The sequence below is a fragment of the Hylobates moloch genome, unplaced genomic scaffold, assembly GCF_009828535.3.
Source record: "Hylobates moloch isolate HMO894 unplaced genomic scaffold, HMol_V3 SCAFFOLD_8, whole genome shotgun sequence".
Classification (NCBI taxonomy): domain Eukaryota; kingdom Metazoa; phylum Chordata; class Mammalia; order Primates; family Hylobatidae; genus Hylobates; species Hylobates moloch.
In genome coordinates, this window is record NW_026652283.1 from 54,381,034 (window position 1) to 54,400,552 (window position 19,519).

Below are 19,519 nucleotides of genomic sequence, written 5' to 3' on the forward strand. Positions count from 1 at the left end.
CCAAATCATGAGTGAACTCCCATTCACAATTGCTTCAAAGAGAATAAAATACCTAGGAATCCAACTTACAAGGGATGTGAAGGACCTCTTCAAGGAGAACTACAAACCACTGCTCAATGAAATCAAAGAGGATACAAACAAATGGAAGAACATTCCATGCTCATGGGTTGGAAGAATCAATATCGTGAAAATGGCCATACTGCCCAAGGTAATTTATAGATTCAATGCCATCCCCATCAAGCTACCAATGACTTTCTTCACAGAATTGGAAAAAACTACTTTAAAGTTCATATGGAACCAAAAAAGAGCCCGCATCGCCAAGTCAATCCTAAGCGAAAAGAACAAAGCTGGAGGCATCATGCTACCTGACTTTAAACTATACTACAAGGCTACAGTAACCAAAACAGCGTGGTACTGGTACCACAACAGAGACATAGATCAATGGAACAGAACAGAGCCCTCAGAAATGATGCCGCATAGCTACAACTATCTGATCTTTGACAAACCTGACAAAAACAAGAAATGGGGAAAGGATTCCCTATTTAATAAATGGTGCTGGGAAAACTGGCTAGCCATATGTAGAAAGCTGCAACTGGATCCCTTCCTTACACCTTATACAAAAATTAATTCAAGATGGATTAAAGACTTATATGTTAGACCTAAAACCATTAAAATCCTACAAGAAAACCTAGGCAATACCATTCAGGACATAGGCGTGGGCAAGGACTTCATGTCTAAAACACCAAAAGCAATGGCAACAAAAGCCAAAATCGACAAATGGGATCTCATTAAACTAAAGAGCTTCTGCACAGCAAAAGAAACTATCATCAGAGCGAACAGGCAACCTACAGAATGGGAGAAAATTTTTGCAACCTACTCATCTGACAAAGGGCTAATATCCAGAATCTACAATGAACTCAAACAAATTTACAAGAAAAAAACAAACAACCCCATCAAAAAGTGGGCAAAGGACATGAACAGACACTTCTCAAAAGAAGACATTTATGCAGCCAAAAAACACATGAAGAAATGCTCATCATCACTGGCCATCAGAGAAATGCAAATCAAAACCACAGTGAGATACCATCTCACACCAGTTAGAATGGCCATCATTAAAAAATCAGGAAACAACAGGTGCTGGAGAGGATGTGGAGAAATAGGAACACTTTTACACTGTTGGTGGGACTGTAAACTAGTTCAACCATTGTGGAAGTCAGTGTGGCGATTCCTCAGGGATCTAGAACTAGAAATACCATTTGACCCAGCCATCCCATTACTGGGTATATACCCAAAGGACTATAAATCATGCTGCTATAAAGACACATGCACACGTATGTTTATTGCGGCACTATTCACAATAGCAAAGACTTGGAACCAACCCAAATGTCCAACAACAATAGACTGGATTAAGAAAATGTGGCACATATACACCATGGAATACTATGCAGCCATAAAAAATGATGAGTTCGTGTCCTTTGTAGGGACATGGATGAAACTGGAAAACATCATTCTCAGTAAACTATCGCAAGGACAAAAAACCAAACACCGCATGTTCTCACTCATAGGTGGGAATTGAACAATGAGGACTCATGGACACAGGAAGGGGAACATCACACTCCGGGGACTGTTGTGGGGTTGGGGGAGTGGGGAGGGACAGCATTAGGAGATACACCTAATGCTAAATGATGAGTTAATGGGTGCAGGAAATCAACATGGCACATGGATACATATGTAACAAACCTACACATTGTGCACATGTACCCTAAAACCCTAAAGTATAATAAAAAAAAAAATTATGGAAAAAAAAAAAGAAAAAAAAAATAAATTAGCTTTGTTTAGAAGAACCTACTTTATTTTAAAAAAAAATTAACTCAAAATGGATCAAATACCACTATATAAGAGCAAAACTATAAAACTCTTAGAAGAACTAAGCGTAAATCTTCATGAGTTTAAATTTAGGAAAGGATTCTTAGATATGACACCAAAAGTACAAACAAAAAAGAAAATAAAATCGGTAACTCGGATGGACTTCGTTGAAATTAAAAACCCTTGTACTTAAAAGGACACTATCGGGACGTCCCGGCGAGTCCCAAGCTGAAGGAGGCGGCTCCGGGCAGTGCAGAGCGCTGGTGGTGGGCCCAGGCTGCAGCGTGTGCATGCCCGGGAGACATAATCTTGTAGAAAATTTCAGCTGTAGCCCTTGGAGTAGAAGCTGAAATAGCAGAAGCTGTATGATGCATTATGGTATTGAAGAAAATTCACTTTTGTATTAAATATTTGGAATATAAGGAAATAAGGAAAGGTGGCTGAAAATGGTGCAGAAGAAAATACAAATCTCACGCATAATGGATGAAAGGAACTGACAGGCCACTTTTACAAAGAGAGAGTTTGGATTAATGAAGAAAGCCTATGAACTTAGTGTGCTCTGTGACTGTGCATTTTCAACAGCTCTAACAAACTGTTTCAATATGCTAGCACTGATAGGGACAAAGTTCTTCTCAAGTATACAGAATATAATTAACCTTATGAAAGCACAACCAACTCAGATATTGTTGAGGCTCTGAACAAGAAGGAACACAGAGGGTGCGACAGCTCAGACCTGATACTTCATGTGTGCTAACTCCACATACAGAAGAAAAATATAAAAATATTAATGAGGAATTTGATAATACGATGCAGAATCATAACATCGCACCTGGTTTGCCACCTCAGAATTTTTCAATGTCTGTCACAGTTCCAGTGACCAGCCCCAGTGCTTTGTCCTACACTAACCCAGGGAGTTCACTGGTGTCCCCATCTTTGGCAGCCAGCTCAACGTTAACAGATTTAAACATGCTCTCTCCACCTCAAACCATATTACATAGAAATGTGTCCCCTGGAGCTCCTCAGAGACCACCAAGTACTGGCAATGCAAGTGGGATGTTGGGCACTACAGACCTCACAGTGCCAAATGCAGCTGGAAGCAGCCCAGTGGGGAATGAATTTGTAAACTCAAGAGCTGCTCCAAATTTGATTGGAGCTACTGGTGCAAATAGTTTGGCAAAGTCATGCCTACAAAGTCTCCCCCTCCACCAGGTGGCAGTAATCTTGGAATGAACAATAGAAAACCAGATCTTCGAGTTGTCATCCCCCCTTCAAGCAAGGGCATGACACCTCCACGGGTAAGCTGAACCTTTCTTCAACTTCATTCTTTAAAACATGTATTTTTATACATAGTCTGTAGTTTCCTTTGGAATTTTCTGTGCCACTGTAGAATCTATACCTATTCCTAATGAATATTTCCATTCAAAAATAGTATTTGAAGAGACAACACTATTTTAAATACACAAAAATCAGATTATGGAAATTTGCTTAATGGTTATTTAAAATTAAAGCTAAATATGAACATGGATGGAACTGGAGGTTATTGTGTTAAATGAAATAAGCCAGGCATGGAAAGATAGGTACTGCATGTTCTCACTCATATGTGGGACCTAAAAAAATTGATCTTGTGGAGATAGAGAATAGAATGATAGCAGATGCTGGGAAGGGTGTGTGGGTGGGAGAGGGGATAAAGAGAGGTTGATTAGTGGGTAAAACCATACACTTAGATAGAACAAATATACCCCTGTATTCAATAGGAGAGAAGGGTGACTATAGTTAGCAACATTGTAGATGAAGTATATTTCAAAGTACCTGGAAGAGAGGACTTGAAATGTTCCCAACACATAGAAGGGATAAACACTCAAGATAATAAATACCTCAAATACAATGACCTTGATCATTACACATTCTATGAATGTAACAAATACTCACATGTACCCCATTAATATGTAGCATACTTCCAATCAATTTTTAAAAAGTAAAATATGGAGAGATTGTTATGTTTAACTTTTAATTTTACCAGGCTAGAAGCATTAAACATGACTTATTTATTGTTTTTTTTTTAAAAAAGGACACTATCAAGAAAATGGAAGAGCAACCCACAGAAAAAGATAAAGTGTTTAGAATTCATATATCTGAAAAGGGACTTGTATTCAGAACATATTAAGCAGTCTTATAACTCAATAATAAAAAGACAACCTAAATAAAATACGGGCAAAGAATCATTAGAGTATGTGAAAGGGTGTTTTACATTTATGTTAGACCTAGCTACTAATGGACTCCCAATAAAGGACTTTTTTTTTAAAAAAAGTATGATATGTAGACCATTGGCATCAGAATCACCTGGGATGCTTGCTACAATCGCCAGTTTATGGGTATCTCTGTAGACACAGTGTACCAAGAAGACTGGAGGCAGGGCTCAGGAATCTGCATTCTCCACCAAATCCCTAATCACACTAAAGTTTGAGAACCACTTATATAGAATGTTATTTCACAGACTAATATCTCAGATAGGTCTCATTCTATTTGACATTTTCAAAGAGTTACATTGTCAGCTGGTGGACATTTGTCTAGAATTCTAACACAAGTGATAATAGCGCACAATAACACACAATATTCATTAATGTTGAACAATGGTATCTGTTCTCTGGTAGTATGAAACCTTAGAAAATTGCTTTTCTTTCTATACATGTTATAAATCAATAGCATAAGTCTCAATTTTTGTCTTAGAAAAAAAACATAGGCAAAGTACCTGAACAGACATTTCTCCAAAGAAGATATACAAGTGGCTAATAAACCTTTAAAAAATGCTTGACATCAGTAGTCATCAGGAAAACACAAATCAAAACCACAGTGAAATTTTATTTTACACCCACTAGTGTGGCCAGAATTTAAAAGTGAGACAAGTACTAGCAAGTATGCAGAGAAAGTGGAACCTTCATACACTGCTGGTGGGAACACAAAATGATGCAGCCTCCTTGAAAACAGTGTGGCAGGCTTCAAAATGTTAAAGATATAGTTATCAAATGACATAAAATTTCACTCCTGTGCATATATCCAAGGAAAATGAAAACATATTTCTACCAGGAAATGTGTAATAAATGTCTATGTCAGCAATATTCATAATAGTCAAAAAGTGGAAACAACCAAATGCCTACCAACAGATGAAATAGTAAAACGTGATTTATACATACAATAAAATATTATTAGGCCATAAAAATGGGTGAAGTACTGATAATTGCTAAAACATGGATGAACATTGAAAACATTATACCAAGTGAAAGAACCCAGTCAAAAGATCACACAGTACATGAATTCATTCACATGAAAGTCCAGAACAGGGAAATCTATAGAGACAGAAAGCAAACTTAGGACTGAAGTGACAATGTTGGGGTTAGTAAGAGGGTGAGAGCTAAAGAGTATGGGGTTTGAGGTTCATTTTGACGAAAATAATCTAAAATTGACTTTGGCAATAGATGCACACATCTGTGAATACAATAAAAATCATTGAATTATACACTTTAAATAGGTGAATTGTAATGTATATAAATTATATCTCAAAGTGATGCTCAATGCTTTGCTTATTTTGCTTGGTTTTTAGAACTATATGCATTTATTACTTTTATTTTAAATATTCATTGTATTGAAAATCATTATTGTGGAACCATTTTATACCAAGAAATCTAATTATTATGAGTATTTTCTTACCATTGTCCCCATTTATTCTTATTTCATATTCTTTGTAGAGTTTTTGTATGTTTTTGATAATTTCCTCCATGTACTGTCGCTCTGATGGCATCTCCCCCTCCAAACTTTTATGGCGATTAAATATCCCAAGCCCAATATCTGCCCAGTTTTCCTGTAAATGTTTAATAATCTTGAGAGTATCATATTTTGACAGTAGAACATCCCCAGTAAACTCTTCTTTTTTCTCATTCAGGATCTAAAGAGTGAAAGGAAGAGGGAGAGTAGCATATTATGCACTAATGAGTTTATCAAAGTCTACCAGATGCTTATTCCCCAGTGACTCCCAATTATTTTGGAGTTGCATATCCTATTATTATTATGCTCCAAAGAGATGGTATATGACATATATCTTATTTTTTAAATTAAAATGAATTTAAACTAATTTTGGTACTCTATGATATAACCCATAGTTTACCAGGATGAAAATCATTATATTAAATCCTATGTGGTTAAAAAAAATAAAAGTGGTGATAAGCAATTAAGTCCTACAAAACTAAGCATGTTTAATTACTATTGGCTTTAGTAAGGTTGTAATATATGTTTACATGATCCCCACTAGACTGGGAAAGTTCCTAGAATATACAAGTTGTATTTTATTCATGTTTTGTTTATCTGTCTAAACCCAAGTCCAAGTCCTGAACATGACATATCAATAAATATTTGTGGAAAAATAAGGTACAATTTATATATATAATTTGGCATTATTTGTGCTCAGATAATAGAAATATTACCCAGCCTTCAATAAGAGTACTTAGCATGGGGAGACAGTGTAGAAGAGCAATTAGGAGTAAGAACTTTGAAACTGGAGAGATCGGGACTCAAATTCTGACTCTGCCACTTACCTTTTATAGATAACTTAGGTAAGTTACTTAACATCCTAGGCTTCGATTTCCACATCTGGGACATGGAGATTAGAAGACTTGCATCATAGGGCAGCCATGAAGAGTAAGTAATATATGGAAAACACATTTTCAGCTCCTCACAAAGAGTACGTGCTTAATAAATGAGAGCTATTACTATTCCTAAATTGAAGAAGTATGACTTTTTTCTATTTTTTCTATGCATGTCAAAACCTCCAGATAAAAAGTAAAAAAAAAAAAAAAAGTCACTAAACTAGACATGTTGTATATACAACAGGAAATATCTTCAATTCTGAGAATACACTGTTCAAGTCGTTCCTAAAGAAAAGAAAATGGTTTGTTGGGATCTTATGCAATTTCATTAGGGAATGATTTTGATATTCACTTGGAAGTATTTCAATGTCACATATATTTTCCTTTGTCAGACTACTACAACATGATAGTAATTTGATCAATGAAATCTATTTTCCAAGCTCCGAGCCCTAAAGATTATGTTATTAATGTATAAACAAAATGTGGTAAATAAATACAATGGGATATTATTCAACCTTGAAAAGAAAGAAAATTCTGACACTTGCTGCAAAATGGATGAACCCTGAGGACATTATGCTGAGGGAAATAAGCCAATCACAAAAGTCAAATACTGTATGATTCCACTTATATGAGATGCCTAGAGTAGTCACATTCATAAACAGAAAGTACAACAAGATTCCCCAGGGGGTAGGGGGAGGCAGAAATAGGGACTTACAGTTTAATGGGTACAGAATGTCAGTTTGGGGAAAAGAAAAAGTCCTGGAAATGAATGGTGGTGATGGTTGTACGACAATATAAATATATTTAGGGCAACTGAACTGTATGCTTAAAAATGATTAAAATGGTAAATTTTGTGTTGTATATATTTTACCGCAATAAAAAAAATGTTATTAATTTTGGAAGTCCAATTTGTCCTTAAAACCAGATATAGGATAGGCACAAACGTTACTTATGTCTGACAATTAGATAATAGCATTGAACTACCCTCACCTGTAGGGAGCCGAAGGTCCGTGGGACGTGACCAACTCAGCGTTCCACTTGAGGCTATATGATCAAACAGCAAACTGTTTATCATGAATGCAAGATGTGAACAAACTCACACTGCGCCTGCCACCAAAAGATTTGCTGAGGGACATCACTCCTTGGCGCTGGGCTCCTTGAAGTTATCTATTGAGAAATCTAGCACCTATTGTTCAAAGGATGCAGTCTCACAAGCCTGCTGTGAACCAAATGGCCCACTGACAATTACCCGACAATCACCCCCGCCTTTCTTGCTATCTCTTTTACCTAATACATTCAGAGGGCTGTGTAAAGCTCAGGGCCCTTGTGCACTAGAGGCAAGGTGCCCCCTGACCCCTTCTTCCAAATATACTCTTTTGTCTCTTGCCTTTTATTCCCACGTTCGTCCCACTTTGTTCAGTCCCCCTAGGTCCGTGCGGGTTACACAGTGGCATCTGAACACAGGACTTCAAGGACGTGAACAAAGAAGATCTGCTGGAACAGAGGAACTAAAATTGACAAGGCAAACAGCGACCCCAGGATGAGTCCGCCAGCAGCGGATATAAGGTCAGTGCCCTAAAGAGGTACCGAGAGCAGTGCTTTAAAGAAATAATGGGAATGGGAAGTTTTCTGAATCAGGGTAACATGGAGCAGAATTTGTCTGTTGAAGAAAAACATGATGTACAGTTGCTTAAAGTTTTGTTGAAACGAAATGGACCTCAGGTTAGTTCTCAGACATTGACTAAGCTGCTGCAGGAGGTTATTACACATAACCCATGGTTTCCACAGGCAGGCACTCTTGATGTAGAAAATTGGGATAGAGCAGGAGAAGGATTAAAACAGGCTCATCAAAAAGGTCTTAAAGTTGATTCTTCAGTTTTCTCCACGTGGAGTTTAGTTCATACTGTACTTCTGCCATTATCTCCTTATTATTCTGCAGGACAGCAGGCTGAATCTAAAAATCTGAAAGAATCTGTCGTCCCACTCACAGCTCAAATTGAAAATAAAAAACAGGAGAGGGAGGATAAAAATTGGCCTATACCGCCTCCTCCAGTTGCAGAAACATCTGTATGGCCTCCTTTGGTAGCAGAAATAGAAACCCCAATACAAATAATTTTACGCTGTGCTGCCATAGCTGGAGAGCCCTTAGGACCTTATGCTTTTCCTATTTCCATAAGGCCTGATCCAAATAATCCACAGCAGGTTATTCATGAACACACTCCACTAGAGTTTAAGTTGTTGAAGGAATTAAAAGCAAGTGTGGTAAATAATAGCGTACAGAGTCCATTCACCTTAAGATTGCTAGAATCTGTGTTTGGTGCTATGCGTCTTTTACCCTTTGATGAGAAACACTTGGCGCGAACCTGCTTGTCTGCTAGCGCATATCTGATACGGAATTTAAATTGGCAAGAAATGTGTGCAGACCAGGCTAGACAGAACCGTGCTGCTGGAAATGGAGACATTACAGAGGATATGCTGTTAGGTAATGGCCTTTATTCAGACCTGGAATGTTAAATGGCACTCCCAGATGCTGCTTATCAGCAGTGTGCACAGGCCGCTAAATGTGCCTGGGCCACAATTCCTGAAGAGGGAGTCCCATTACAATCTTTTTTACATACATTTAAGTGTCATAGGAACCCTATGTGCAAGTTCTTGCAAGATTACAAGACGCAGTGAAGCGTCAGTTTCCTCATACCGCGGCCGCAGAAATGCTAACCTTAACTCTAGCTTTTGAGAATGCAAACGCGGATTGGAAATGTGCACTGGCACTGGTGAGGTGTACAAAAAACCTGCGAAATTTTCTCAGAGCTTGTCAGGATGTAGGAACTGAGCTTCATCGCTCTGCAATGTTAGCACAAGCAATGGCTAATTTAGCAGTTGACAAATCTAAAAGGAGCCAAAGGTCAAGCTCTAAAATGGGAAAATGTTATAATTGTGGAAAAACTGGACATTTTAAAAAGGAATGCCGCCATATGTTAGGATAGAAAGGACCTTACAATGCTGTGCCCCACCCAACGGAAAAAACGCAGGACTTTATCCTCGCTGTAACAAAGGAAATCACTGGGCCAATCAGTGCCACTCAAAATTCATCAGAATGGCACTCTCCTGCCAGGAAATGAGACAAGGGCCTGGACCCAGGCTCCACACACAATGAGGGTATTCCCAGTCCAGACCTCAACCCCGTTTCAGGGATGGGTTCCCGGAGGCACATTGATTCCCTCACCCCAGGAACACCAGGAAGTGCAGGATTAGATCTACCCGCCAGAGAAAGAATCACATTAGTCAGGGGAGACAAACCTATCGAAGTTCCCACTGGTATTTGGGGACTTTTACAAACAGGATACACGGGACTAATTTTAGGCAAAAGCCGTCTTAACTTGCAAGGCATCACTGTAGTCCCAGGAGTGATTGACTCTAATTATGAAGGAGACATTCAAGTAGTTTTAATGTCACAAGATCTTTGGGTTTTTGAACCAGGAGAATATATTGCTCAATTATTGCTTATTCCCTGCAAATTATACCCTTCTCCACGAAAGGAGAAATAAGAAAACAAAGGGTTTGGGAGTACAACTACATGAGAAATCTATCACAACCAGTAGCCTATAATAGACCCACCTGTGTAGTACAAATTAAAGGAAAGAAATTTTATGGGCTTATGGATACGGGAGCTGATGTATCAGTAATATCTAAAGACAACGGCCCCCATCCTGGTCCTTGCAATTAACTCCTACATCCCTAGTGGGAAAGGAACAGCTCCAAGTCTTCAACAGAGTGCTGAGATTTTACTTTGTCTTGGTCTGGATGGACAGCCATGTACTTTTCAGCCTTATGTTGCAAATATAGCTATCAATTTATGGGGTCGAGACTTACTTATAGCTTGGGATATGAGACTTACAAATGGAAACTTTGATAACCCAGGATTTAAAATGTTAAAGAACATGGGATATCAGAGTGGAAAAGGTTTAGGAAAATTTATTCAAGGAAATCTTAACCCAATATCAGTAACTGGAAAAACAGAAAAGGGCTAGGACGTCAGGATTTCTGACGGAGGTCATTGATATTTCTCCTCTGCCCACTGCCTTACCATTACTATGGCTCAGTGACAAACGTGTATGGGTGGATCAATGGCCCCTATCTCAGGAGAAGCTGACACAACTTCAACAGCTAGTAAAAGAACAATGGGACACCGGACACATAGAGGAGTCAGCCCCTGGAATTCTCCAGTGTTTGTTATTACAAAAAAGTCCAGAAGATGGCTACTGCTACATGATTTAAGAGCTATTAATGCAAAAATTAAACCTATGGGTGCCTTACAAAAAGGTTTACCATCTCCAGCAGCTATTCCAAAAGACTGGCCTCTTGTAGTAATAGATCTTAAGGACTGTTTCTTTACTATACCCTTACATGAGAAGGATAAGTCTCAATTCGCCTCTGTGTGCCTTCTTTTAATCAAAGAGAACCTGTTTCTCATTATCACTGGAGAGTTTTACCCCAAAGCATGCTTAACAGTCCTACGCTATGTCAGCATTTTGTAGGACAGGCATTAAAGGAGCCTTGGAACATTTCCTACTGCTTACATCATTCATTTTATGGATAATATTCTTTTGGCCACTCCTACAGATCAAATCCTACATCAGTTATTCAGAGAAACAAATCAGGCTTTGACTAAATGGAATCTCAAAATAGCTCCAGAAAAGGTACAAACAACTTCCCTATACCAATACTTAGGAACTATTGTTACGGAGAGACGTGTACGGCCTCAGAAAGTAGTTCTCTGTCAAGACAGGTTACAGACTTTAAATAATTTTCAACAATTAGTAGGAGATATGAATTGGCTACACCCGATGTTAGATATCGCTACCTATCAACTCACATCTTTACCAAACCCTGCAAGGAGATTCTTCTTTAAATTCCCCGCGGCAATTAAGAGGCAGAAGCCGAATTATGGCTTGTAGAGCAAATGTTACAGCAGAGACATGCCTCACAGCTACAACCACAAAAACCTTTGCTTTTGTTTCTTCTTCCTACCCCCGACTCTCCAACAAGACTTTTGGGCCGGTTCATAGACAAGTCTGTAACAGTAATAGAATGGCTCTTTCTACCTAATCAAACAGTCAAAACCTTGCAAGTTTATCTTTCTTTAATTACACAAATTGTGACTATGGGCAGACATAGGTCAAAAATGTTTATGGGATATGATCCTGACAAAATTATTGTTCCTTTAGACTCCCAGCAACAAGCCGCAGCTTGGGAAATGTCGACTGCCTGGCAAACTGCTTTTGCAGACTTCGTGGGTGCTACAGATAATCACTACCCCTCAGACAAAATTTTACAGTTTTGTAAAATCCACTCTTTCATTCTTCTGTGATTTCTCACCACAAACCTACTCCAGGTGGACAAACTTATTTTACTGATGGCCCTCCCAAAGGTTGTGCCACTATCTGTGGACCAAAACATACTCAAACAATAATGACCTCTGGGGTTTCAGCTCAACGCTCAGAGCCAATTGCAGTCATTCAGGTTTTAGAGCTCACAGCTTCAGATCCTATCAACATTGTCTGTGATTCAGCTTATGCTGTAAATGTAGCCAGTTCCATAGAAACGGCTACAATTAAAAGTACACTAGACCCAGAACTGCTGAATTTAAGACTTCAACAAGTTATTCGCTCTTGTGCAGCTCCTTTTCATATTTCTCTTATTTGCTCTTACACACAACTTTCTGGGCCACTATCTCTAGGTAATGAGAAGCAGACAAATTGATTGGTTCTGTGTTTCAGCAAGCTCAAGTGTCTCACACGCTGCTGCACCAAAATACTTCTGCCCTTACTCGCATGTTCCATTTATCTCGCAGCCAAGCTAGGGCTATAATACAAGCCTGTCCTACTTGCCAGCGTGTCTCCCTGGAGCCACACCTATAGAAGGCTGTAACCTATGAAGTTTGACTCCAAATGAAATTTGGCAAATGGATGTTACACACATGGCAACCTTTGCTAAGCTTAGCTATGTTCATGTGACTACAGACACTTATTCTCATATGCTGCATGCTACATGCCAAACAGATGAGACAGCTGGTCATGTACGATGACATTGTCTGTCATCAATTGCTCACATGGGATACCTGAACAATTAAAACTGACAATGGACCTGCTTATACTAGTATGCTTTTCAAAATTTCTTACAGCTTTGGGCTATAACCCACAAAACAGGAATTTCTTATAATCCTAGAGGACAAGGCATTATAGAGCAGGCACATCAAACATTACAATGCATGTTGAAAAGACAAAAAGGGGGTATAGGAGGCCAACTGCCACCTCAATCAAAACTACATTTAGCTTTATTTACTTTAAATTTTTTGACTCCTGGTACAAATGATAAGACTCCAGCAGAAAGACATTGGCAAATGTTAGAGGAAAAGAGGAAAATTTATCCGAAAATGTTATGGAAATCCGCAGAAGAAGGACAATGGAAAGGTCCAGTGGATTTACTGACGTAGGGACAAGGGTATCCTTGTGTTTTTACAGGAGATGGAGAAACCGTGTGGGTGCCCTCAAGGTGCGTGAGGCCATGGAATGGGAGATTGGAGGAACCCAGGGTGGCCAGCCATGGGCCCGGTCCCTCTGGTACGAGCCATGAGCCAGCTAAGCCTGAGTGCAATGATGGAGAGAAGGCTGACAAGGGTCACGACGACATCAACCCTCATAACCTGGGGACAACTCAAGAAAACCATGCAGGAAGCTGAGAAACTACTGGAGCATCAGGGACAGGCAAAAACCCCTGATTCCATATTCTTGGCCATGTTTTCCCTGTACAGAGGCAAAAACATACTGGGCATATGTTCCCAATCCCCCAGCAGTACGACCTATACTTTGGAGTGAAACTCCTCCTGAGATTTGTCATGATCAGGGAGCGTGGGCTCCAGGACCCCTAACTCCCCCTGACATAGAACAGTTAGACTCTCAGAATAATGTCATTAATTATACCCTCCACTGGAAGGACTTCCTTTGTGTATCACTACAAAGACATCGCTCAGCCATAGCTGTCTTACAATTCAAGCTCAAACATGGTTGAGTCACTATGGAAAAATTATGTACTTATTAGGTCTTGGTTCTATTAATGTAACTGGTGTGCTAACCAACCATTCCCAGCCCAGTTGCCCTAATTGTGCTGATTATACAGAATATATTCCATTCAATAGCTCCTACCCCCTTCTGTGGGCCCAGTGTCTTGGTCCACTGGCTAGAAAACAATCTATGGTAACTGGAGACATTGTGGATTGGGGACCTAAAGGTCAATTAGATGGAAAAGATGAAAATCAGAAATCATGGCACAAACTTCGCTAGCATTGGTAGCAAGCTTTTAATGCTTCTTCTTTATACAACACCAAGATCCAATCCCAGTCTTGCTTGGCATGGAGCAGGCTTTAGCCCGCCTTTTCCTCTGGCATTATCTAGGGAAGAAAGGGCCAATTCAAGAGATGATATAGAAGGCAGCACTCCCATTTATGAACGGCAACATCTGGGTTGGAATATTATCCAATAATAGCAATGGTAAGCGACACAGTCGCTTTTTTTGGCAGCTAGGAAGGACCAGCTCCAGGTAAACAACACCCAATTGACCTGCAAATCTTGCCAGTTATATCCCTGAATTAATCATAGCACATTGCAAACATATAATATCCCTACTTTTAGGTTTTTGGTTTTTAGATCGCATCCCTGGGCTATGGATTCCTGTTAATCTGTCTGAGCCTTGGGCTGCCCCACCTGCTTTGCATTTTGTGACACTTCTAACTCAGCTTACTCATCGTGTCTGTAGAGCCTTAAGCATAATTTTTGCTATTGTTTCCTTGGTCACACTAATAACTTCTGTTGTGATGTCCTCTGTAGCTTTGCATAATTCTATTCAAAGAGCACAGTACCTGAAGAACTGGATGCACACAGCCGACCAAGCGTGGCTACTCCAGAATAAAATTAACACTGAGTTACAAACTGAAGTGGTAATGTTAAAATCCACGGTCCTATGGTTAGGGGAACAAGTACAAAGCTTGCAGTTGCAGCAGCAAATGCATTGTCATTTTAATCACACTCATATTTGTGTAACCAACTTAGAATATAACCAAAGTGAGTATCCGTGGGACCTTGTGAAAGCTGATTTGCCGGGAGCTTTCACATCCAACATCACCTTTGTTTTATTTTTATGTATGTATGTATGTATGTATGTATGTATGTATTTATTTTTGAGATGGAGTCTCACTCTGTCGCCCAGGCTGGAGTGCAGTGGCATGATCTTGGCTCACTGCAACCTCTGCCTCTCAGGTTCAAGCAATTCTCCAGCCTCAGCATCTCGAGTAGCTGGGATTATAGTCACCTGCCACCACACCTGGCTAATTTTTGTATTTTTAGTAGACACAGGGTTTCACCATACTGGCCAGGCTGGTCTTGAACTCCTGACCTGAGGTGATCCACTCACCTTGGCCTCCCAAAGTGGTGGGATTACAGGCATGAGCCACAATGCCCGGCCATCACCTTTAATATTGGTGAATTGCAAAACAAAATTCTTGATTTAAATAGGCAAACTCAAGAATTTCAGCCTTCTTTTGAAGACTGGACTGAATTCCAGCAAGGCCTGGAGAGCCTCAACCCTTGGACCTATCTAAAGCACCACCTTAACATATTATATGTAGTTCTTGGAATAATGTTGTTTTGTCTCTGTCTTCTGTTCATAATCTGTAAAATCGGATGGACCGCCAATTGGAAAATGAGAGCTGCCCAGCCTGGCCTTACATTCTTTCAATTAATACATAAACGGAAAGGGGGATATGTAGGGAGCCAAAGTCCTGTGGGACGTGACCAACTCAGCATTCTACTGGCGGCTATATGATCAAACAGCAAACTTTATCATGAATGCAGGATGTGAGCAAACTCACACTGTGCCTGCCACCAAAAGGTTTGCTGAGGGACATCACTCCCTGGTGCTGGGCTCCTTGAAGTTATCTACTGAGAAATCTAGCACCTATTGTTCAAAGGATGCAGTCTCGCAAGCCTGCTGTGGACCAAATGGCCCACTGACAATTACCCGACAATCACCTGCCCTCTTTATCGCTATCTCTTTTGCCTAATAAATACAGAGGGCTTTGTAAAGCTCAGGGCCCTTGTCCACTAGAGGCAAGGTGCCCCCGACCCCTTCTTCCAAATATACTTTTGTCTCTTTTATTCCCGCATTTGCCCCCCTTTGTTCAGTCCCCCTAGGTCCGTGTGGGTTACAGTCACTGCCACCCAAGGAGATTTTCCTAATTTCTTCCCTTTTTTTTTTTTTTCCAGTGAGTGTCTATTTTATAGATGAAGAAGACATATGTTGGGAGAAACAAAGCTTTACAATGTAATATACAGTAGAGCTGTCATTTTAAGCTACACATGAAAGCAAAAGTTACTAATCCTTACCCTGCATAAGCAAATATATATTCAAAGAAGAAAAAAGTGTAAAGCTGATATCTACCAAGCTTTTTGTGTTCAACGTAGATTTTTTTTTTTTTTTTTTACTTTAAGTTTGGGGATACATGTGCAGAACATGCAGGTTTGTTACACAGGTATGTGTGCCATCGTGGTTTGCTGCACCTATCAGCTCATCATCTAGGTTTTAAGCCAAGCATGCATTAGCTATTTGTCCTGATGCCCTCCCTCCCCTTGCCCCGGCACCCTCCAACAGGCTCCAGTGTGTGGTTTTTCCCCTTCCTGTGTCCATGTGTGCTCATCGTTCAACTCCCAGTTATGAGTGAGAACATGCAGTGTTTTGTTTTCTGTTCCTGTGTTAGTTTGCTGAGGATGATGGCTTCCAGCTTCATCCATGTCCCTGCAAAGGACATGATCTCATTCCTTTCTATGGCTGCATGGTATTCCATGGTGTATATGTACCACATTTTCTTTATCCAGTCTACCATTGATGGGCATTGGGTTGGTTCCATGTCTTTGTTGTTGTAAATAGTGCTGCAATAAACATACATGTGCATGTGTCTTTACAGTAGAATGATTTATCTTCCTTTGGGTATATATCCAGTAATGGGATTGCTGTCAAATGGTATGTCTAGTTCTGGATCCTTGAGGCATCACTACATTGTGTTCCACAATGGTTGAACCAATTTACATTCCCACCAACAATGTAAAGGCATTCCCATTTCTCCACAGCCTCACCAGCATCTATTGGTTCTTGACTTTTTAATAATCACCATTCTGACTGGCATGAGATGTATCTCATTGTGGTTTTGATTTGCATTTCTCTAATTATTAGTGATGTTGAGCTTTTTTTCATGTTTGTTGGCTGCATAAATGTCTTCTGTTGAGAAATGTCTGTTCATATTCTTTGCCCACTTTTTGATGGGGTTGTTCATTTTTTTCTTGTAAATTTCTTTAAGTTCCTCATAGATTCTGGATATTAGACCTCTGTCAGATGGATAGATTGCAAAACTTTTCTCCCATTCTGTAGGCTGCCTGTTCACTCTGATGATAGTTTCTTTTGCTATGCAGAAGGTCTTTAGTTTAATTAGATCCCATTTGTCAATTTTGGTTTTTGTTGCAATTGCTTTTGGCATTTTCATCATGAAATCTTTGCCCATGCCTATGTCCTGAATGGTATTGCCTAGATTTTCTTCTAGGGTTTTATTGTTTGGGATTTTAAAGTCTTTAATCCGTCTTGAGTAAATTTTTATATAAGATGTAAGGAAGGGGTCAAGTTTCAGTTTTCTGCATATGACTAGCCAGTTTTCCTAGCACCATTTATTAAACAGGGAGTCTTTTCCCCATTGCATGTTTTTGTCAGGTTGGTCAAAGATCAGATGGTTGTAGATGTGTGGTGTTATTTCTCAGGTCTCTGTTTTATTCCATTGGTCTATATGTCTGTTTTGGCACCAGTACCAGGCTGTTTTGGTTACTGTCATCTTGTAGCATAGTTTGGAGTCAGGTAGCATGATGCCTCCAGCTTTGTTCTTTTTCTTAGGATTGTCTTAGCTATATGGGCTCTTTTTTGGTTCCATATGAAATTTAAAGTAGTTTTTTCTAATTCTGTGAAGAATGTCAATGCTAATTTGATGGGAATAGCATTGAATCTATAAATTACTTTGGGCAGTATGGCCATTTTTGCAATATTGATTTTTCCTATCCAAGAGGATGGAATGTTTTTCGATTTGAGTTCTCTCTTATTTCCTTGGGCAGTGTTTTGTAGTTCTCCTTGAAAAGGTCCTTTGCATCCCTTATTGGCTGTATTCCTAGGTATTTTATTCTCTTTTTAGCGGTTATGAATGGCAGTTAATCCATGATTTGGCTCTCTGCTTGTATATTGCTGGCATATAGAAATGCTTGTGATTTTTGCACATTGATTTTGTTTCCTGTGATTTTGCTAAAGCTGCTTATCAGCTTAAGGAGTTTTGGGGCTGAGACGATGGGGTTTTCTAAACATAGAATCATGTCATCTGCAAACAGAGATAATTTGACCTCCACCCTTCCTATTTGAATACTCTTTATTTCTTTATCTTGCCTGATTGCCCTGGCCAGAACTTCCAATACTATGTTGAACAGGAGAGGTGAGAGGGTACCCTTGTCTTTTCAAAGGGAATGCTTCCAGATTTTGCCCATTCAATATGATATTGACTGTGGGTTTGTCATAAATAGCTCTTATTATTTTGAGAAACGTTCTATCAATACCTAGTTTATTGAGAGTTTTTAACATAAAGGGATGTTGAATTTTGTGAAAGGCCTTTTCTGTATCTATTGAGATAACCATGTGGGTTTTGTCATTGGTTCTGTTTATGTGATAGATTATATTTATTGATTTGTGTATGTTGAACCAGCCTTGCATCCCAGGGATAAAGCCGACTTGATCACGGTGGATAAGCTTTTTGATGTGCTGCTGGATTCGGTTTGCCAGCATTTTATTGAGGATTTTCACATCGATGTTCATCAGGGATACTGGCCTGAAGTTTTCTTTTTTTGTTGTGTCTCTGCCAGGCTTTGGTATCAGGATGATGCTGGCCTCATAAATGAGTTAGGGAGGAGTCCCTCCTTTTCAATTGTTTGGAATAGTTTCAGAAGAAATGGTAACAGCTCCTCTTTGTACCTCTGGTAGAATTCGGCTGTGAATCTGTGTGGTCCTTGGCTTTTTTTGGTTGGTAGGTTATTAATTACCAAGCAAATGGAAAGCAAAAAATGCAGGGGTCGCAATACTAGTCTCTGACAAAATAGACCTTAAACCAACAAAGATCAAAAAAGACAAAGAAGGGCATTACATAATGGTAAAGGGATCAATTCAAGGAAAGAGCTAACTATCCTAAATATGTATGCACCCAACACAGAAGCACCCAGATTCATAAAACAAGTTCTTAGAGACCTACAAAGAGACTTAGACTCCCACAATAGTAGTGGGAGACTTTAACACCCCACTGTCAATATTAGACAGATTGATGAGACAGAAAATTAACAAGGATATTCTGAACTTGAACTCAGCTCTGGATCAAGTAGACCTAATAGACATCTACAGAACTCTCAACCCCAAATCAACAAATCTTCTCAGTGCCACATGGCACTTATTCTAAAATCATTCACATAATTGGAAGTAAAACATGCCTCAGAAAATGCAAAAGAACTGAAATCATAACAAACAGTCTCCCAGACCACAGTGCAATCAAATTAGAACTCAGGATTAAGAAACTCACTCAAAACCATACAACTGCATGGAAATTGAACAACCTGCTCCTGAATGACTCCTGGATAATAATGAAATTAAGGCAGAAATCAAGAAGTTCTTTGAAACCAATGAGAACAAAGAGACAACATACCAGAATATCTGGGACACAGCTAAACCAGTGTTAAGATAGAAATTTATAGCACTAAATGCCCACATCAGAAAACTAGAAGGATCTCAAATCAACACCCTAACATCACAATTAGAATAACTGGAGAAGCAAAAGCCAACAAATCCAAAAGCTAGCAGAAGGCAAGAAATAACTAAGATCAGAACAGAACTGAGGGAGA

At 39.4% G+C, this 19,519-nt stretch overlaps 1 protein-coding gene and 1 pseudogene across 8 annotated transcripts in view; one reads left to right on the plus strand and one right to left on the minus strand.

Annotated features, from left to right (window-relative positions):
* The window catches only part of AXDND1 (axonemal dynein light chain domain containing 1), a 188,441-nt gene that overhangs the window by 105,878 nt on the left and 63,044 nt on the right, over nucleotides 1–19,519 (minus strand). For all 8 annotated transcript variants that reach the window (XM_058443024.1, XM_058443025.1, XM_058443023.1 and 5 more), the window contains one exon: nucleotides 5,572–5,806. In XM_058443024.1, the coding sequence (XP_058299007.1) occupies nucleotides 5,572–5,806 (235 nt within the window). The remainder of the gene's footprint in view (nucleotides 1–5,571; nucleotides 5,807–19,519) is intronic.
* On the plus strand, nucleotides 2,313–3,170 carry LOC116473881 (myocyte-specific enhancer factor 2A-like; annotated as a pseudogene).